The following is a 22,036-nucleotide window of genomic DNA, read 5'->3' as shown; positions in this document are numbered from 1 at the left end:
TGCCTCACTGAGGATCCTAGCCAGAAGCTTACGTGGAAATGCTTCATTTGTTCTGACAGTAGAATTCCTGCTGGGTGTGGTAGGCCAGGACCATGGAGTTCTTCGTTTAGGGCACAGCTGCACTGCTCTGGGCCAGGCCAGTATAATTCCCTTCATTGCCACCGGGTCCAGCAACTGGAAGCTGGCCTGCTGTTGGCTTTCAGCAGACTACAGGATGCCAGGTGTAGGCTGCTTCTCCCGGTTATGCTGAACTTGCACACTTGGTATTTTCTGAATGAATAAGTGAATGAAGTAATAAATATCACCATATTAACAAGTTGTTAATGTTGTTGTTGTTTTTTGAAGTACATTATTTTCTGGGCAGGGAGGCAAATCTACTTTATCAAACCTGAAGATCAGTAATAGAATTTGGTCTGTCTCATACTCAGTGCCCTGCCTGCTGCAGGTCTTGGCTTGGACTAGTTTTTAGTTAAGCTCATATACATGGCAACCTCAGCTCACAAAGGCTTGCATACCCTCCTCAATAGCAAAACATGGGATTGAGTATTTTGGAGGCTTGTGCACATCTTTAAATGTGTATATTTCCCAAACTGCTCAGGCTTGTGTGGTCTGAGCTTTATTCATTTATTCAGAAATATGTATTAAGTGGCTCTTGTGTGCTGCAGTAGACTAGGTTCCTGGGGATGTAGTGGTGATGCAAACAGATGCATGAGGCTCACATTCTAGTGGGAGTGATGGTGATAAAATACTTGGAGTAATAAATATATAAACAAAAGTTGGGGAAAGAGCTATGAAGTAAAATAAAGGGAGCTGTGAGAATTTATAGGTAGGGGAGTAAATATATATTATTATTATTTTTTGAGACAGAGTTTCACTCTGCCAGGCTGGAGTGCAGTGGCGTGATCTCAGCTCACTACAACCTCCGCCTCCTGGGTCCAGGCGATTCTCCTGCCTCAGCCTCCCGAGTAGCTGGGATTACAGGCATGTGCCGCCATGCTCAGCTAACTTTTGTATTTTTAGTAGAGATGGGATTTCACCATGTTGGCCAGGCTGGTCTTGAACCCCTGGCCTCACGTGATCCACCCATCTGAGCCTCCCAAAGTATGGGGATTACAGGGGTGAGCCGCTACGCCCAGCCAGGTAGGGGAGTAAATATATAGATGTGGCTATATAGCAGGAAAGGTGTCCCTGAGGAGGTGGCATTTGAAATGAGATCTGAAAGACAAGTAGGAATTAACAAGGTGAATGGGTAGAGAAACTGTTCAAGGAGAAGAGAATGTATGGGTCTGAGGGAATATGAGAAGTCTAGAACACTAGAGATTTTGGTCTTTATCCTAAAATCACATGGAAAGCAGTCATGGGTTTTAAGCAAGTGATACAGTCAGAGTTCTGTTTTTGAAAAGGTCATTCTGGATGCTGGGTGGGAAGTGGATTGTGGAGAGAGCGCGAGTGGAAGCTGGGAGACCAGTCAGGAAGCTAGTCCAGTGGTTGAGGTGAGAGGCGAGTGACAGAGTAGCTGGGTGAATCAGACATTTGGGAAGCAGAATCAACAGGCCTTAGTGATGGATGGGAAGGGAGATGTCATGGATGATTCCTGTCTGGGGTTAAGGTTATGAGCTCTGTTAAGAATGTTCGCAATGAACATTCTTAAACTGCTCCAGCTTCCTGTCTACCAACTCTATCCCAAACACAGTTCATGGATGCTAAAATGTTCTTGCTTTTGCTACTCTAACTCTGCTCCAGCAGACCTCCTCCCCCTCATCTCCTCCCAGCCCAAATGCCTTCCATTGCTCAGCCCTTTGTGAAGCCTCAGATCTGGAACCACGCATGGCTTCCTCTAGCCTGCGTCAGTCTCTTAACGGATTTCGCTGGTACAGAATGATAATACTCTATGCATAACACTTGTTAGTTTATAAAACACTTTCCATTTACATTCCGTCATTGTTCTGGGAGCTGGGAAAGTCTTGAAGAATACCCTCATTTCATAGAGGAGAGACTATAGGCCAGGAAAAGGGAAGGGCCATGACTCCCAGCCGGGAAGGTCACATCTGCCATTAGAACTCAAGTCCTTGACTTCTAGTTCAGCACTAGGTTCCATGTTCTTTTTAAATTTTTGTATGTAGATAATTGTATATTGGTATATACACAATATCTATGTATGTGTTCAATGACAGTATCTACCATGGAACGGCAAGGTGTGCCTATCTCTTTTTTTTTTTTTTTTTTGAGATGGAGTCTCGCTGTGTTGCCCAGGCTGGAGTGCAATGGTACAATCTCGGCTCACTGCAACCTGGGTTCAAGTGATTCTTCTGCCTCAGCCTCCTGAGTAGCTGGGATTACAGGCATGCGCCACAATGCTTGGCAAATTTTTGTATTTTTAGTAGAGACAGGGTTTCACCATGTTGGCCAGACTGGTCTCGAACTCCTGACCTCAGGTAATCCACCTGCATTGGCCTCCCAAAGTGCTGGGATTACAGGCTTGAGCCACCATGCCTGGTCGTGCTTTTCTCTTTAACCCTAGCTTTCTAGCACCCAGCAGTATGTCTATGGTGGATACTTGCTGATGGAAAATATCTATGTTAATATAATACCCTTGACTCCCCTTTTCAGTGTTACGATTTTTGGTGGGGCATGGGGACAGGATATGACAACTGCCACAGGAAGAGCCCCTGCTTTTACCTGAAGAACCATAATTAGAATGAAAAGAATCCAGGGGAAATGTGGAGGATTGAAAGGGTAGTGAGGCTGGCATTTATAGAATCTGACTTTCTTGTGTTGGGTGGAAAGCTAGATGAAACCAGTTTCTCTCAGCCTTTCCTCTCCTCAGGTCTTGCTGTCCACCTTGTGTGTTAGCCCCAATTCTGCAAGGAAAGAAAGGGTCGAGGGAGGGAGCTAACACTTATTGAGATCCTTCTCTGTTCCACATCCTGAGTCTGGCACTTGACAGGCTTTATTGCATTTGATCAATTATGTGGGCAACCAGTATTCCCATTTGAGTGGAGAGAAAACCGAGGTTCGAGGAGTGGGGAAACGTGTAGCGGCTGCTCTGGCTCCAGAGCACGCTGTGCCTTGCTGTGAAATAAACATTTGTTGGCTGGTTTTCCACTGTTATATTTATCAGTTACAATAAGGGGACATTAAAAACGAAAGCAGTCATATTGTTGCGAGTAAATTTTATCTCTGTAGCTTTAAAACACAAACAAAAATAATAATTCCATTAGTAGAGGAAAATTGTACCATACTACTGAGTATAAATTTTATTGCCACAGAAACTGTGAAACACAGAGATGATAAATGAAAAGTTGGAACATTTATTATTGGGAATATATTTTACTGGTATAACTCAAACTCAAACAAACTGAGTAATAATAGTACTTGTTAAAAATTATAGTCAGCTTCTTGACAATGTATGTGATTCAGACAGCAAAACACAAAGGTTAGACCTGGGCTGATAGGAGGGAGATAGCATATTTGCACTCTGGTAGGTAGGGTGGAGGGGTAAGGGAAAGGGGTAGCAGAGGTGATCTATTTTATACAGGAGGCTCTGTAAAGCCCCAGGCCTCAAACCTTGGTGAGCAGGTAACAGAAATTCATTACTGGAGAAATCCTGTATCCAAGGCTTGGGAAGGCAGGGCTTCTCGTCCAGAATTCTTTCGGCCTGTGTATAATGCTTCTCAAGGAGTGATAGAAATGATTGTGAATCACTGTGAATTCAAGACAGCGATCCAAAAATGAGCCCCAGGAGTGGGGGGTGATGGCATTCAATGGCATTAATCAGGAAATGGAAATGGGCACCTTGGCTGTGGCCAGCAGAGACCCCAGCAGAGGGTAGAATGAGGCCTCTCACAGCAGCTCAGCAGGAGCCAGCACTGTGTGAGCCTCAGAGGCCAAGGGCTAGCTGCAGAGCACTCCGATCAGAGAGGAACAGGCCTACATATGTGAGCACATTAATTCTGAGAGGTAATCATCTCATTTTTCACATGAGGAAACTGAGGTGTGAGAGGTAATTTAGTGAGGCTACATAATTCATCCAGAGTCACACTGAGGATATAATAGAGTAAAAATTTAGAAGCAGATCTGTGCAGCTTCAGAGCCCATGTTCTTTCTTTCCAGTTGTTCACATTGAATTCCATTAAAATGATATGACACTGGGGCCTTCTGAAGCTTTATTGGTGAAAAGAAAAAAGATATTAATAAAGTCTTTATTTTCAGGCGACTCATGTTTGAGACTTGGACAACAAGTATGGTCCTCTTGACTTTCCATTGTTCTCAGTAAAAAAATTCACATGGCTTGTACATGTGAGTGTCTGATCACATGGCTCTCAGTTGGAAAAATTTTATATATCTTTAAAGTAGGGCATGGGAAGCTGGTGGTGAATAGATTTGTTCTGTTGCAGTTTTTCTGAGAAACCAGCCTTAGGTGGAAGCATTTCCTTTATTATTTTGCCTTCTGGAAACCTGCAATCATTTTAGAAATCTGATGAGGACTGCTCATGCATTCATGTCCGACACTATTTATCTTCTGGCATCGGTGGTTGTAGTCCTGCATCTGATTTGGGCGTGCCATTCCCACCACTGCCTATCATGTGGAGAAAATATTCCATGGTGCTCTAGCAGTGTGTACTCCGTGTTTTATGTTAGAGTAACACAGAGTACAGGTTGCTTATGCAACCTTCCCTCTTCATACCCTAAGTGGTAGCTAGTGTGTGAACAGATTGATCCTGATGCATTTAAAATGCTTTTCCCTTCAGTTGGCAGAAGATAAAGTATGCAGACCCTTACTCCTGCAGATTTATTTTCGTTGCATACTGCTCCTTTGCACGTTGGTTTGTCAGACCAGCTCTCTGCCCTCCTTGCACCACTGGTGGAAGTATACTTTGTTGGAAGCCCCCTGGTGGGAAATTTGGCAGTAGCTATCCAGAATCTTAGCAGTGGGCTTACCCTGTGACCCAGCTATTCCCTTTCTAGAAATCTGTTCTCAGGAAGTCACTGGATAGTAGACATACAAGGATGCTTTTATCATAACATTGCTTATTACAGTAAACAATTTCACCAACATTTATTGAATACTTACTTTGTACCAGGCACTGTTCTCAGAACTTTGTGAGTATCGTTGGATACAATGTGTTAAATGAGAAACAATTTAAATGTTTTAAAAATAGAGAACTGATTTAGTAAACTATAGTACATTTCATACATTGAGTTCATGTACAGCCTTTAAAAATGATGATATAGACTTCTATTTATTGACACAAAAGGATGTTTATGGTATATTAAGTAACAAAATCAATTCACTGATGTGTACCAAATGGTTCTTTTTTGTAGAAAATGTCTGAAAGGCTATATGCTAAAATGTTGACTTAGTTATCCTGAGTGACAAGATTATGGATGATTCTTACTTTTTTCTTATTTGTGTTTTTGAATGATAAATATGAAGCTAAAGAAAAAGAAGCTCAGCATGGGTCTGTGGGAGAAATGACTAACAAATATTCCTTGTCTCTCTGGGGCTGTGAAATGACCATCAGACTATCACCCTTGCATGTTTTACCCCGTGCCTCTTTTTGCAGCAAAGCAGTTGAGAGCTTAGCTGAAGCTGGTGGCTCTGAAATCCAGCGGGTAAAAGAAGATGCTCGAAAGAAGGTGCAGCAGGTGGAAGATCTCCTAACCAAAAGAATACTCCTTTTAGAAAAGGCAAGTCTGGAAATCCTGAGGGCAGTGTATTTCTTACAGTGGGTTAATAACAGGTGGGCACAGTTTCGTTTCTTTTTTCATAAACCGTCAGTTTCAGGAGAAACAACAGCCACCCTTATTGAGCATCTCCTGGATTGTAGCCCCATTTCAGGCATTTTACATGTATAATTTATAACCCCTTTACCCTGCAAACTGGCCATTGTGGTCTTCATTTCTGTATAAGGTCACTGAAATACAGAGAGAAGTACTAAATCGTCTGATAGGCCTAACCTAATACTAATAGGTTTAATCCTGGGTTTAACTATGCTGATTTTAAAGCCCATGCTCTTTCTACAGCAGCACTCTGCTTATTGTCTAGTTTAGCTCCATTATTTTAAAGATGTGGAAGCTGAAGGCCAGAGAAGGGAAATGACTTACCTCACATTAGTTAAGCCTGGAACCAGACTCTGACCTTTAGGCTACCACGTGTCCATCCAGCTCTGGTACCTGGTATCCGGCTTCCCTCCAACCATCCTGCCAGTGCTCATAGAATGTCTTTTCTCTATTAGGCACTGCATGTCACTTCTCCTTCTATTTATTCTCAGTTAGGTATTTCCTATCACTGTGATGGGAGTCAGGATGTTCCCTGGCTAAAAAATCCTGTCTCCTTATCTATTTTAAGCTAGTATTAAGTAATACTATTTAATTCTTGGTCTTTGATATCTGTTGTTTTATCACAGTTTCTCTACCTGAAACTGGTTCTTTTTAGATACAGAGAGAAATGGCACCAAAAGCACTTCTGGTTACAAAGAGCAGGCACTGTTTTTGCAGTTTACAATTTTCCATTTATGATGTTCACATCAGCCCTTAAATTGTCCTTTTGGGGGTATGTAGCTATTAGGCCCAAAATACCTGTGTTTTAAACAGGCTTGGAGAGGGTTAGAAACTTAGTATAGGTCAGAAGTGGTAGAACTAGAACCACAAGAAGGTTCTCCTGATCACAAATTCTGAATTTTAGCTAAAGTGTAATTATGAGATCTAACTTACTGGGTCATTTGTTTTTCCCTGTAAGTGCTTTCCTGTGTGTTGGGGTGACGAGTCTCCGCTCTGTCACTTAGTAGCCTTATCACCTAGGATAAGGTATTTGCTTACTCTGAGCCTCTGCTTCATCATCTGTAAAATAAGGACAGTGATACCTGGTTTGCAGCGGTAATTGTAATAATAACTGTGGTATTAACAATTTATTGTGGGCTTACCATTTCATTGTGTGAGACATTCTCCTAAGCTCTTTATAGACATGAAGGTAATCTTTTCAATAAACCTCTGTGAGGTGAATACTTCTGTCATCCTTTTTCTTTCTTTCTTTTTTAAAACAGGTGATGAAACAGGCACAGAGTGGCTAAGTCACTTGCTTAGGGGCACACAGGCAGTAAATATCATAACTGGCTTCAGACCTGCATTCTAAACTGCTGTAGTCTACTGTCTCGGGATATAACTTTTTAGGGTTGGATGCAGATGGGAGATAATACGAATGAAGCTCCTTGCTCAGAGCCTGGCATTTAGTAAATAACAGGCTTTGTTGTTGTCTAAGAATATGATACATGATTTTTTTCAGCTTTCATTGAGAGTGACAGGAAGCCCCGTGGGGAGATAGTGGTGGGGGCGGCACTGTGGAGGGCATGGGCAGGGAGGAGGGAGCCAACATTTTTTTCTGAGCTTCCTGTGATGGAACAAGCATTTGACAGTGACTCACGACAGCTCTTTGATGGGACGGTGGTTATCCCTATTTTATAGATTGGGAAACTCAGTCTCAGAGAGGTTTAACAATTACCTGAGGTCACACAGCAGGTATGTGGGAGAGCTGGTTTTTGAACCCAATTCTCTTTGATGTTTATCTTTGTGATGTAATTGGAGGCAGTTGGTGTGAGTAGCTGGAGATTCATATCTACTCCCAGGTCACTTTCATGAACACCAGGGCCTTTTTCCCTAACACAGACACTGCCTGCATGATTTAGATAATTTCCTCGTTGGCTTCTCTGACCTCTTGGGAAGAACATACAGTTGTTTTATTTTGTACCACCTAAATCACCTTGGAGATATAGAAAATGTACTTTAGAATTGTTCAGTCATTATCTTAAAAAAATAGGGCAGTGGGGGTGTGTGGGATGAATTTGTATGGAAATTATGGTGACTCTTTGGAATTTATGTATGTTTAGTATTGAGAGGAGCATTTCTCCTTGTTCTTCTTGAAGCTGTAAATATTGATCTGATTTTTCAAAACCAAAAATACAGTTCTTACAGAGTTGAGTCTTTTCCATTGGAAATGCCTATTACGCTTCAGGATACAAGAGGGAAAAATGGCTGGCAAGTGTATTTATTACCGATTCTCTCCATGTATAGTACAATTCAGGGAGGGGAAATGTGCTGGAGAACAAGTCATAAATATTTATATTTTAATCCAATTTCCTTTCAGAATGTTCCCAATTGTATTGAAAAATTGCATCAAATGCATTTAATTTAACTCTAGGATGTGAAAGCCGCCCAAGCAGAACTGGAAAAGGCCTTCGCAGGGACAGAAACGGAGAAGGCTCTTCGGTTGAGTTTGGAAAGCAAGCTTTCAGAGATGAAGAAGATGCACAAGGGGGACTTGGCAATGGCTCTGGTCCTGGATGAGAAAGACAGGTCTGGCTCTTGTCCCTGTCATACCCTGACATCACATTATCTGGCAGCGTGTTCTCTTTTCTTCCTTTTTATCCTTCCCTTCTCCCATGTTTCCCACAGGACTTGAGTGACTAATGGGAACAAGTCCAACACAGTTAGATAGAAAGAAAACTACAGAGAGAATCAGGAGGAAGAGAAAAGGAATAGCATAGTCATATGAGGTCAGAGATAGTCTACTGATAGACATTCATGCTGAAAAGTTCTACTCAACTAAAGTTAGCATTTGATTTTGCCCGTAAGCTTCCTGGGAGTCAAAGGAAAAAGGATAGAGACGAGATTCACATTGCAAATGAGGTAAAACAAGCTAGTAACTCAGGAGAAGTCCAGTTTTACTTGGCACAATCAGAGGAAATTTCTCTTGTGGTTCTTCCGAAAGTGAACAGTGAGTGACTGCCCCCACAAGAAATACCAGTGAATTCCATGTGACTTATTTTCCATCATATCTTTTAATGCAGCCCAAGGCACAAATTAGTACAGGGCAAGGTGTCAAAAATAAAACAATGTTGACCCAATACAGAGCTCTTTGATGATCCACAATAAAATGGATGCCTTCTAGTCTATTGGATAGTTGATATGGCTTTTAGGCAATCCTTAGTGCCCGTTGTATTTTGCAACCAAACTTTTGGTAAAAACTTGTCAGGAGAAAGCTGATTTTATTGCTTACCATAAACCTTACATTTTGATACTCTTGCCTTATTTTGGCAGTCACTAAGTGGAAGGTTAACTAAATCTAGGTCCAACTGCTGGCTAACCTGTGACCTATCTGTTGAAGAGCCGAGCTTGGAATTTGATAGAAATTGTTCTAAAGCAAATGATCTGTTTCAGAGGATACTGAGTGGCTCCGTTTTCTTGGTTATTTGGTGCCTGCCCCCTGCATTGACGAACACTACTGTGTTGTTTAGGTGCTTGGCCTAACTGCCTGGTTTCTCAACTGTTGTCTGCTTTTACTTCTGCCTTGGTACTACCTGTGGAGATTGGAGTCTGCTGCTTGGAAAATCAGATGAGCAAATCCTAATCCTTGGGATGGGATTATCTGTAAAAGAGAAGTAAATAGACCTAGGGGGAGAGCCCACGCCTCCATGTAAGTGCCCTAGCTTCAGCATTTGGAGGTGTGAGCATTTATTTGGTGCCCTGTGATCTTTTCTTAGCTTTGATCTGGAAAATGAAAGTTTAATGATGAATAATTTCAGGGTGAGTGAGGAAACTGGGTTCCCCATGGACCTCAGTGGAGTGAATCTGTATCATGTCAGTTTACCCATTTGAGGCCTTGTGTTTTTCTTGACTTCATGGCTAGGAAGAGAAACTTCCCTGGGATGTGCCCTGCTACTGAGCCTCCCCTCAGAGTACTGCCCTTTCCAGGCACCACCCATGGAGCCACTAGACTGAGAATTCCACAGAACCATTTCTGTGTTCCCTTGTATCTCTGCCAGCCCATCAGCAGTGAAGCCCTTAGAAGGCTTATGGGCTTGTCTTCCTTGGGGAGCTACAGGTCTGGAGCAGTTAAACTGGGAGTAGGGGACCCAGGGAATAGAATTTGTGAGCAGCCACCAAAGAAGAAACGACTGGCAGAATTCCTGGCGCCTGTGAAGGGGAAGGAGAGCGTTTGGGATAGGTTTGAAAAGAGGTCCTGGGACAGAGTGAATAGAAAAGGCCCTCTGAGGGGCCTGACAGATGCTGAGCAGTCAGTTCATTGATTCTATTGGATCTTTACGCCTTTTATTCAACAAATATTTCCTGAGCATCTTCCACTCAGCACAGTGGTGATGAGAATGTAAGAGGGAGTGATACAGCCTGGGTTCCTCTCCCCGGGAATCTCATTGTTTGAGTTGAAGCTTATCATACAGCAGGGTGGGAGGGGTGGAGGGAGGAGCAGGATGATAAGGGCTAAGTAGGATCAATGCTGGGTTAACATATTTTATTGAATTCAGTTTAGAGGGATTAGGAAAAGTTTCCTGGGAGAAGTACTGGGATGAGGAAGAACTACTTGGACAAAGAAAGGGGAAGTAAAAGAACAGTCCTGAGGCAAGAAGGAACAGGCAGGATCCAGGCACAGGAGGGTGCGTAGCCTGGCCTGAGTGCTGTGTTCTGGAAAGAAGTGGGGAAGAGGTGAGGAGAGGGAAGCTGGGGAGGTGACATGGACCTTATTGAAGAATTTGAGTTTTATCCTAAAGGCATACAAGAACTTCGGGGAATGACAAGATCAGATTTAAATTTAGAAAGGTCTTTCTGGCTGCCCTTAGGGAATGGATTGGTGCTGGGGCTGGGTAGAAGACTAGTTCTCAGGCTGATGCAGAAATCCAGGAAAGAGCTGATGGTGATCAAGGTGGAGGTGACAGAGCTGGGAATGGAGGAAAACAGGCTAGAAGGTAGGGTAGACATGATGGGCTTGAAGGACTTGGTGACTGATTGGATTTGGGGGATGAGGGGAACGGCTACAGTGACACACCCTTGCCCAGGTGTTTTTTTTTTGTTGTTTTGTTTTGTTTTTTTAAGATGGAGTCTTAACTCTGTCCTCCAGGCTGGAGTGCAGTGGTGTGATCTTGGCTCACTGCAACCTCTGCTTCCCAGGTTCAGGTGATTCTCTTACCTCAGCCTCCCGAGCAGATCTCGGCTCACTGCAAGCTCCGCCTTTCGGGTTCACACCATTCTCCTGCCTCAGCCTCCCGAGTAGCTGGGACTACAGGCGCCTGCCACCTCGCCCAGCTAGTTTTTTGTATTTTTTAGTAGAGACGGGGTTTCACCAGGTTAGCCAGGATGGTCTCGATCTCCTGACCTTGTGATCCGCCCGTCTCGGCCTCCCAAAGTGCTGGGATTACAGGCTTGACCCACCGCGCCCGGCCCTGAGGAGACAGAGTTTCACCATGTTGGCCAGGCTGGTCCTGAACTCCTGACCTCAGGTGATTTGCCAGCCTCCCAAAGTGCTGGGATTACAGGCATGAGCCACTGCGCCTGGCCCTTGCCCAGGTTTTGAGCATGAGCAGCTGTGGTGCAGTTTATTGAATTTTGTGGGGGGAAAAGGAAAAAGAAGAAATGTTTTTGGGTGGAGGGAGAGGGAAGATGATACCTTCAGTTGGCACGTGTTGGGTTTGAGGGCCTGTGAGCCTCAGTGAGTGGAGTCTAGGATGTGGCTGGGTGTATGGATTAAAGCTTGAGTTAAAGGAAGTATAGATTCATTCCTTAACCAACCACTGAGTGTGGCCTTGGGAATGCATGCTGGGAATGCAGGGCTGAATGTTCTCCTGCTTCTATGGTGCTCTCAGTGTGGGAGGGGATAGATGTTAAAAAAATATATGTCGTGATGGATGCTGTGATAAAGGTGAGCCCAGGGTTCTGTGCTGTGACAAAAGCAAGGTGTGATCAGCTCTGCCTGGGCGTGGGATGGGGAGGGCTTGTCAGACAAGGAGTCCTGGGAGTTGGGTGAGGACGCTTTGCCAAGCAGAGAGAACAGCACATAAAGGTACAGAGCCTGGCACATTTTAAGGTGATCCTAGAGGAGAGTGGTCCTCTTAGCATGTGCCACAGAAGCTTGATTGCTCATCTTTTTTGGAAGGGGGACTTTGGGAAGGGTTAACGTGTATCAAGTACTTACTGTGTTCTAGGTGGTGGAGTCTCCATGGATGTCGGATCAGGGCTTTGCTAAAGGCTGCATCTTCCTGGGATTTCCCATAGGTCTGGCTGGACAGGCGCCGAAACCCAGTGTGTCAGTCCTGTGAGTACAGCTGTCTCTCAGGGCTAGCTATGTCCCAGGCGCACTCCCAGAGACCAGTGCAGCAGTCGGATGCCAGCTCTGGATTTTTACTCAGGTTGTGGCCCTTTTTGTGGTGAAACTCTCCTGGGTGTAGGATCAGTATGTTCCCTCCCTGAAGGCAGGCCTGCCCAGGAAGCTAAGTCAAGGTCAGGTGGTTAGCAGAGAACTGGAGCCAGAGCCCTTGGTTTTGCCCTCATGAGATGGATCTAGATCTGCGACACAGATCAACTCACTGTTGGGCAGGGCAAGGTGTTGAATCTTTAGGGCCCAGGGACCCCTCACGTGGATGGATGGACTCTGCCAATATCTTTCTGGGGTCCCACCACCCTTTTTAAAGGTGCATGCTTTAGCTACTTTATTGCCTTCAATCTGGCCTTTGAGCTGCTGTGTGTCTTTAAGGCAGTTAATACTGGGAAGCCCTGCAGATCAAATATGCCAACAGATATGTTCTGTTTGGCTTACAGTATTTTTAAAAGTGTGGATTAGTTGCCAATATGTAAAAAATTGAATTTCATGCAGAAGTCTGGATTTCCACCTTCTCTTTAAAACCTAGGAGATTGGCAGCCCTGGGTATCGTCTTGCTGGATTGAGGCTACCCCTCCCCTAGATGGGCCTGGTGCTCCAGCTTGGCCACAGGAGTCCCCACCAAGCCTGCCTACTGTTTCTATTCTCTATCTAGAACTTGCTTTAAGGTAACTAAAAAAAAAAAAAAATCAGTTTTATTGATGTAAAATTACATACAACACAGTGCTTCAATTTTAAGTATTTATAGTTTGGTGACTACCTCTCTCATTGATTATGTGATGATTTCAAAGTTGAGCCCCTAGAGGGCAATCTTACACCTCTTTCCAGGTTTTCTGGGGTGTTGCATTGGTGCTGCCTGGCACCCTGTGTCCTAGTACATTGCTAGGTACTTCAGTTACCTTTGTCTCCCTCTTTACCTTCATTGTGGGAAGCTGTGCTTCACTAGGGCTGCTCTGTCTGACTGCAAAATCTTTGTTCTTTCTACCAAACTAAGTTGCTTTCTAGGCTTAGCTGCAGAAAGGCTATTCTGAGGGTCTTCTGACAAAATGCTAATTGTTGCATGTTAAAAAAAAGTAATAATTGTAGCAACTGTCATTTGTTGAGTTCCACCATATTCCAGGAGCAACGCAAGATTGTTTTAAATAGCTTGTCTTCAGTCCACAATCGCAAGTCACCCCTATTTTGTAGCTGAGGAGGCACAGGCTCAGAGAGATTGAATTACTTGTCATGCCCAAGGGGCAGTTGATATGGGATAATTTGGTAATTATATTGTGTTATTTGATAACACAGCCCAGAGAGGGATATGTTCAGCTGTTCCTGAGGGGGGCACTAGGGGTGCAGGTAGCAAAACTTCCTGGAGGGGAGGTGATGCTTAATTAGCTCTGGCAGGATGAATGGGTGTTTGTCAGGTAGAGGTGGGGGTGAGGTGGGTGTAGGGTGGGGAAGGGCCTTTTAGCTAGAGGGAATAGCATGAGCAAAGGCGTAGAGGCATGAAACAGTCTGGCTTTGGGAGAGAACTGGAAGTGAGGCTACTGAGTGGAGATGGAGAGGGCGATGGTTTCCTGTGAGACTGAAGCTGTCGGCAGGGGCCTCTGATCTGGTAGGCCCTAAGACCTGGGACCTGGAATGCCTGGAAAGGAGTTTCACCTTTATCTTGAAAGTCAGTGTTTTTAAACTTTGCCCTGAGAAGCCTTGACAAGACATGCCGTTTTTTCCACGCTCACCTGAACAACTCTGCTTCGTTGGTTTTGTTTGCTTAGGTTTCAGTGACATTTCTTTTGGAGAGAGGATTTCTTGGCCAAAAAAATTAGTAGTCCATTGCTGTTGGTGGGGGCCGTTGAAGGTATTTGAATAGGAGCACACCTTGGCTAGAGTCTAGAAGCTCAGAGTTGAATTGACTGGAGGCAGGCAGGGGACCAGTTAATGTCACGTGAATTCTGGTGCTTCATCTCCTACCTGCAAAATGTGATTCTGTTTATGTTCAGCCACTGTATATGTCTACTTTGAAGATATCTGGCCCCATTTCCTTCCTCCTCCTGCTCCACTGAGCTAAGAGAACAGCTTAGAATTAATATTTAAATTTTGTTCTCTTTTAGACTGATTGAGGAGTTGAAGCTGTCTTTGAAGAGCAAAGAAGCTTTAATTCAGTGCCTTAAAGAGGAGAAATCTCAGATGGCATCTCCTGATGAGAATGTGTCATCTGGAGATCTCCGAGGACTTTGTGCTGTTCCAAGGGAAGAAAAGGAGAGAGAAACCGAGGTGAGGCGACGGGACATGAAGAGGGGACTTTAATTAGCCAACCAGACTCCTCTGTGGGAGATGGAATGCGCATTCAGGCCTCATGGTTCATACACAGCCTGCTTCTAAATATGAGACCCCTGTCAGCTGAGGAGTGAGCAGAAACTGCCTTTGTCAGGGGCCCTGACATTCTTTTTCCTTTTCAGCCTCCTGTTCCTATAAAGAGTTGCTTAAAAAAAAAAAACAGTCCCTACCTGCTTGCCTCTGTTTTACCATGTGTTGATTTGTTGTTACCTGGGGACTTTATTTTCATCCTTTGGGTTTTCTTACGATACAGTTGTGGTGCGTTGTTTTCCATCTTGCCTTTTTGGTTAGAAGTAGGTGTGAGGCCAACTTTGGTCTCTGCAACTTGAGAGGTAGGGTGGGAAGGGGACTAACTTGTATCGGGTTTGGCAGCATGGGAGGGGTTCTGTATACCACCTCGTTCAATCCTCCCAGCCACCTGGCGAGGTAGAGCTCATGGTCTCCTTGTCAAGTTTCGAAACAGGTTCAGAGGGCCGGGTGCGGTGGCTCAAGCCTGTAATCCCAGCACTTTGGGAGGCCGAGACGGGCGGATCACGAGGTCAGGAGATCGAGACCATCCTGGCTAACATGGTGAAACCCCGTCTCTACTAAAAAACACAAAAAACTAGCCGGGCGAGGTGGCGGGCGCCTGTAGTCCCAGCTACTCTGGAGGCCGAGGCAGGAGAATGGCGTAAACCTGGGAGGCGGAGCTTGAAGTGAGCTGAGATCTGGCCACTGCACTCTAGCCTGGGCGACAGAGCCAGACTCCGTCTCAAAAAAAAAAAAAAAAAAAAAAAAAAAAAAAAAAAAAGAAACAGGCTCAGAGGAGTTGTTACATTTTTCCAGGTTCCAAGAGATGAGTTACTAGTAGCTGACCCCAAAGCCTCCCTGGACGCCTGCCCCCGCCCTAGGCAGCCTCCCCAGCAAGCTCTTTTGAAGAAGTTGGGCAGGCCAGGGAAGTGCAGGTAGGTCTTAGTCTAGGCCTTCCATTCTTGTTGGACCAAGAATAGCTGCTGCATGTGGTATATTCACATTGGGGATGTTCTGGTTGTTCACAGAAAGTCTTGGTTTCTTCATGGAGGCAGGGCCTGTGTTCCTACCACAGCAGTGAATGCGGTAGCCTTGCCAGTTCATTTTCGTCTGTAATCCACAGTTGTTTCCTGCCCCTCCTCTTAACTCTCTTTCCCACTTCCGTGGCACGGCCCTCTAGTAGGCCTTCATCTTGTTCAGCAGCACCGTGGTTTACTCTCTGTGGGGCTGGTGATCAACCAGGGTAGGTTGTTGTCTTCACATTTTTCTTCATTCAAATCAGGTGGGGTTTTGGGTGGGGTGGAGAGAGGGAGGGGACACTTGTTTTAATGAGTTCCACAGTAGTGGGGGAAAGTGAGTAAGCGACAAGGACGTGCTCATTCTATTTGTTCTGGAGAAGCTGTTGGATTGCACGTGCCTTCTTGACACCAATTAATGCCTTCTTTTAGGCTGCACAAATGGAGCATCAGAAAGAGAGAAATAGCTTTGAAGAGAGGATCCAGGTATGTTGATATGGTTTTAAAAAATGTATTGAAGATTTAGTCTATTCTTGCCTCTTGTTTTATTGAGTGCAACAGATAATTCTGTGTCACATAGCTGTCATTCATTGAATGCTACTGTATGACAGTCGAGCATAAGGTACTCTAGAAAGGGTTTCTTAATCTTTGCAGTAACTCTGTGAAGTAGACATTCCCGTTTTACAGATGTGGTACCTGAGGCCCAGAGAGGTGAGGTCACTTGCTTAAGAACACATAGCTAGGAAGAGGTAGAGCGAAGATTTGGACCTGCCCATGTGCCATGGTTCCTCTGTCACAGCAGGAGGCATTTGTGGAGTGCCTGCCAGCTTAGAAAGTGCTTTCACATCCATTATCCCATTTGATCCTCACAACAGCCCGGAAGGGAGGCGGTGGTGATTATCTTTAGAAATGAACTCAGACTATAAATGTATAGTTCAGTCTCCATCAAAAGGAATGAAATTAATGATCTGTTATTTCCTCCAAATAACCTGGTATGGTTTCAAAGACTCTGAGTGACTGTATTCAAATTCCAGAAGGCATTGGAATCCTTCCCATAGGAATAGCTGTCATCGTCTTAACTGATTTGATCCCCTTCCCTTCACCCAGCCCTGTTGCCGGGAGCGGTAACACAGTAACTTGGAGTTGATGCCACTATGTTCAGCTCTACTTGGAAACATTAATCACAGGTTGACAGGAATAAGATAGAATAACTGCATTTGAGTGTGCTCTTAAAGATATATTTACAGTGCATTTTGGTTGGAACACATCAACTTAGTGAATCTTTTTCTAATCTAATTTAGGCACTTGAGAAGGACCTGAGAGAGAAGGAAAGAGAAATTGCTACAGAGAAGAAAAATAGTTTAAAGAGGGATAAAGCCATTCAGGGTTTAACCATGGCATTAAAATCAAAGGAAAAAAAGGTATGTGTGATACATTTGAAGTAAGATTTTTCTTTATTAGCTTCTATGACTGGTCTGTCCTGCCCTGAATTTTTAGCTTTAGATAAAAAGTTTATAAGAGAGATGAGATAGTATAGAAAGTGGGGAAATAATCCTCTAGTCAACTGGGAATTCTTTTGGAGTGTCTAATCCAGTGCTGTCCAAAAGAAATATAATATGAAGTTACATATGTGATTTAAAACTTTATAGTGGCCTCATTAAAAGAAGTAAAAAGAAACAAGTGAAATTAATTTTAATTATATATATTTATCCCTCCAAACATAATCATTTCAACATGTAATCAATAAAAGTAATGAGATAGTCAACACTTTTTTTTCAGAACTATTTGAAGTCCAGATATGTTTACAACACACCCTCAAATCAATCTAACCACATTTCACATGCCAAGAGCCACATGTGGCCAGTGACTGCCGCATTGGACAATGCAGGTCTAATCTTTTGAAGGATAACAGAAGAGTGAGATAAAGGAGTTTTGGGAGGCAAGGCCATGACTGTGAGTTGGTTAAAGAGCTACCTGAATGTTGCCTGTGTGATCCAAGGTGGTAGCTGATGGTTCTGTGCTGTTTTCTTGTCTTTACTATGGCAATCTATTGTGTCCTAGTAACTATGCAAGGAACAGACACAGAGAAGAAAACCCAGCTCTGCTTGCAAGTCTATTGGGGAAGAAAGAGTGGTGAGGGTTGTGATTGAGGGAAGTGCAGGGAGCTGGGGAGGCAGAAGGAAGGGGGCCTGATCCAGATTAGGTGTGGATGTCGGATGTGTGGAGCAGTGCTTAGAGGAGGAGGTGCCTGAGCTGCATCTTAAAGTATCAGTAGGAGTTAGTTGGGAAGTAAGGCGGACGGGGGGAGAACACTGGTCAAGGCGTTTAGTTAGGAGAAACCCCATATGCATCACAGACAGTTTGGAGTTGTCAGAGCACAAAGTGTAAAACTTAAAGCTTTGAGGCGAGAGAAGAAGGTGAAGCTTTTTCAAGTGGCCAACCAGTGGGGGTTGGGGAAACTAATCATATTGAGCTGCTTGAGTGGCACTGAAGGCCACTGAAAACTCTTAAGCACATTTTCATTTTGGAGAGGTCTCTGGCTCTATCTGGAGAGTGAATTGCAGGAGGGAGAGAATAGAGGCTGGGAGACCAGTAGCTTCGGTGAGAGCCAAGAAAGGCTGAATTAGAGCAGTGGGCACAGCAAGTAGGAATGGACGGGGAGGGGCTTATTTAAGAAATAAGATTCGAAGTAATTAGAAATAAGGTTGGGAAAATTTGAGGATTAGATGTAGGACTTCAGAGAAGCATAGTGAAGGATGACTTCAGGTGTCTGGCTTGCATGACTAGAGGTATGGTGGTGCCATTGACTCAGCTCAAAGTGTGGATAATGGAGGTTGATAGCAAGATCTGGGACAGTGGTAGATGTGATGAATCTGTTTAGAAAGTGCTGACTTTGAGGAGCCCGTACACCATCCAGATGAGATGTCCAGGAGGCAGATAATGTGCATGCCTAAAGTTTGGAGAGTGCTCAATCCTGAAGAGGTCAGTCTAGGAATCCCTTGTGTACAGGTGTGAGTTAAGATTCTGAGAGTTGACCTACTTATCTAAGGAGAGTATAGAATGGGAAAGAAGAAGATTGGTGATGGGACTGCAGAGGACATCAGAATTTCAGGGATAGGGAGAGGAATGCACAAAGGAGACAGAAGGAATGGTTGCAGAAGTAGGAAACTGACCAGGAAACTGGTGGTGTTGCTAAGGAGTTTGAATGATCACCAGTGTCAGATGCAGCAGAGATTTGCCTCCTAGTAATAGTAGTCCTGGTGGGCATGGTGGCTTATGCCTTTTATCCCAACACTTTGGGAGGCTGAGGTGGGAGGATCGCTTGAGGCCAGGAATTTGAGACCAGCCTGGGCAATAAGGTGAGACTGTCTCTCTAATAAAACTACAAAAAAGTAGCTGGATTTTGTGGTGTTCACCTGTGGTCCCAGCTACTTGGGAGGCTGAGGTGGGAGGCTTGCTTGAGCACGGGAAGTTGAGGCTGCAGTGAGCTGTGATTGGCCACTGCACTCTAGCCTAGGTGATAGAGCAAGACCCTGTCTCAAAAAAAAAAACAACAAAAAAAAAAACAAACGCACAAAAGTAGTCAACATTGTATCACTTGTGGGGAGTTCTAGGCCCAACTGGGACCAGAAGCCTTCAAGTATGTCAGGACACTGGTGTTGGAGCTGCTCTGGGTGCTGGCAAAGTCCAGGGTGTGGCCATGGTGGTTCATGGCCAACTCCGGGGTGTAGGAGAAAGTCACTGGAGAATGAGGAATTTGGGGAATACCCAGGCTAGGTTGTTGGGCAGGTCGTTTATACGGACAGTAATAATAGTAACAGTATGACCAAGGCATTATTTTAGCACCGATGCACATTACCTCGTTTAACCCTAACAACACAATAGCTGGGTGAGTGGTGATATCCTCATTTTACAGTTGAGGAAATGGTGTCTCAAAGATTTTGAGTACCTTGCCTGAAGTGATCCAGCTAGTAAACGGCTAAACTGGAAATCCCACTCGGATCTTTTCTGATTACAAAGCCCTTGATTATAAGCACGACACAGTTGAGCAGGAAAAGCATGTGGGCTGTGCAGAGAGGAGAGCCCAGTTAGATACTTGGCTGGTATTCGTTATATTTCCCCAGGTTGAAGAACTTAACTCTGAAATTGAAAAGCTCAGTGCTGCCTTTGCTAAAGCCAGAGAGACCCTGCAGAAAGCACAGACCCAGGAATTCCAGGTAAGTGTTCACTTGGCTTAAGTGGCTGTCTCTTTGATCCTGACCCCTGGTAAGGTGAGGACTTTGCAGCTGAAAGAACTTGGATGATTTTAATAAGGAAAACTGTGGGTGGTCTTTAGATTCGCTCAGTCTAATTAAAGGGAAATTCTCTACCAGATTTGGGAGATTTTCCAGCCCCCTCCTCAATATGGTAATGATAAATATTTCCACAGTTAGGAGTGCTAAGTGTGCTCTGTGCTAAGTAATAATGCAAGATATGTGGATTATCTCATTTAATCTTCACCACTCTGTGGGGAAGGTAATCATCATCCCTCTTGTGTTTGTACTTTTTTTTTTTTTTAAACGGAGTCTTGCTCTGTCGCTGAGGCTTGAGTGCAGTGACGCAATCTCTGCTCACCGTAATCTCTGCCTCCTGGGTTCAGGCAATTTTCCTGAATCAGCATCCTGAGTAGCTGGCATTACAGCCCACCACCATGCGTGGCTAATTTTTGTATTTTTACTCGAGCTGGGGTTTCACCATGTTAGCCAGGCTGGTAGCGAACTCCTAACCTCAAGTGATCCACCTGCCTTGGCCTTCCAAAGTGCTAGAATTACAGGAGTTAACCACTGCGCCTGGCCGTATTTGTGAGGTTTTGAGACTCAGGAGGGTGTGCAGCTTATTTACTGTCACACAGTTAGCAAGTGGCAGAGCCAAGATTTTAGTGTAGTAATTGCTAATAATAGCAAGAGACATTTATTGAACACATACTATGTGCCAAGGCCTGCTAAGTGCGCTCCATAGATTATCTCAGTTATTTGCACAGCAGCTCTATGAAGTAAGTACGATTAATATCCTTTTTTTTTTTTTTTTTTTTAACTGCTGAGGAAATCCAAGTTAGTTTCTAGTAACTTGCTCAGGGTCCCAAAACTGGTAAGTAATAGAGCTAGGATTTGACTCCAGAGCCAATCTGACTCCAAAGACTGTGCTTTTACTGTCATCCCATATCTCCCTTACCTGGCTGCTTTGGTCCCAGCTGCTCTTTTCCAGACCTTGATGTTTTTGACCTGCCTTTTCTCTCCTCCCTCTGTCCCCACAGTGTTGTACTACAAGGACTCCTGCTGGTCAGCCCCTCTTTCTTCCTAATTTTAATTTCATGTTTTAAATTATTGTAACATGTTTCTTCTCATGTTTCTAGTTTTCCTACACAGCTTATACCTATCACTAATAACTTAATAAATCAATAAATTTCATCATCAAAGTAAGTCCATACTGCCTAAAGCTTCCTCCTCCCACCCCTTGCACTGATGTTGCTTTTGGTTGTAACGTAGAAGTTAGAAGTTAAATCTGATTTAAGACTGTTTGATTCCCAAAATTCATATCCCATGCCTTATCTTTTGCAGAGCTTTGATTCACAGTAAGAATAATTGAAGTAATTTGACTTAAATCATAGTACGCTAGGAACATAGACAAATCTTCGCTTTTGGAATCTCAGACTTGCCTTCGCTCACCATTTTGACAGTGGTTGATGAAATGGAGCTAAGATTACACTTTAGACTGTTTCTCTTTTTCCTTGCCTAGAAAATAACAAGCTTCAGAAGCTGAATTCTTAGGGAAATTATGTTTCCCATTGCTTGGGAAAAGATCTGTTGGGTGCTGATAGCCAGAGAGAGTGGTATAAACATTGCGATATTTTACTGGTTATGACGGGCCTTAAAGGAAAGAAAGGAATCTTATAAATTTAAATGTTACCCAGATTTATTACATACATTTAACTTAATAACCCCAGTCTTAGTCAAAAGACTTTAAGAATGAGTTTTGAGGTCTTACAATGTACAGTGTTGGTCGGGTTTCTTATCTTGCAGCACACAGAGATTGGGAGCTGTTGTAACTCCTCAGGTTATACGTGTCAGGTTGGCTCTTCAGAGAACCCTCATTTAATCTTTGCCCAAGGAGGTAGCAGATTTACAAATCAGCGAGTTTTTGCAGGACTTGAACTCAAGTCTGTCTTCAAAGCCTATGTTCTTTCCACTCCTCTGATTGTGTGTGAGTAAATGCACACAATGCACCTATGTTGGCTATCTCATTGTGAGGCATATGTAGTTTGAATGGTGCACAGATACATGTAAATGCATTTTTCCCCCATGTATTGGGATCTTTTTGGGATATCATGTGATTTGAGCCAATTGCAGCATGAGTTAAATAGCCAGCGTTCACAGGGTTGGCATCAAGCCTGACACTGAAGCAACAGCAGGTGATATTTAAACTCTTGAAGTGATTGCCAAAGTTCAGAAGTACAGAGGTGTGAATTCTAGTCACTGGTATCACTGTG

At 44.0% G+C, this 22,036-nt stretch overlaps 1 protein-coding gene across 3 annotated transcripts in view; it reads left to right on the top strand.

Annotated features, from left to right (window-relative positions):
* CDK5RAP2 (CDK5 regulatory subunit associated protein 2) overlaps positions 1-22,036 on the top strand; it is a 204,784-nt gene that overhangs the window by 40,520 nt on the left and 142,228 nt on the right. For all 3 annotated transcript variants that reach the window (XM_030919432.1, XM_030919433.1, XM_030919431.1), the window contains exons 6-11: positions 5,568-5,691; positions 8,198-8,352; positions 14,260-14,422; positions 15,943-15,996; positions 16,812-16,931; positions 19,635-19,727. In XM_030919432.1, coding sequence (XP_030775292.1) covers positions 5,568-5,691; positions 8,198-8,352; positions 14,260-14,422; positions 15,943-15,996; positions 16,812-16,931; positions 19,635-19,727 — 709 coding nt within the window. The remainder of the gene's footprint in view (positions 1-5,567; positions 5,692-8,197; positions 8,353-14,259; positions 14,423-15,942; positions 15,997-16,811; positions 16,932-19,634; positions 19,728-22,036) is intronic.

Source organism: Rhinopithecus roxellana, chromosome 16 (assembly GCF_007565055.1).
Source record: "Rhinopithecus roxellana isolate Shanxi Qingling chromosome 16, ASM756505v1, whole genome shotgun sequence".
Classification (NCBI taxonomy): Eukaryota; Metazoa; Chordata; class Mammalia; order Primates; family Cercopithecidae; genus Rhinopithecus; species Rhinopithecus roxellana.
This window is presented reverse-complemented; position numbering and strand designations above follow the sequence as displayed.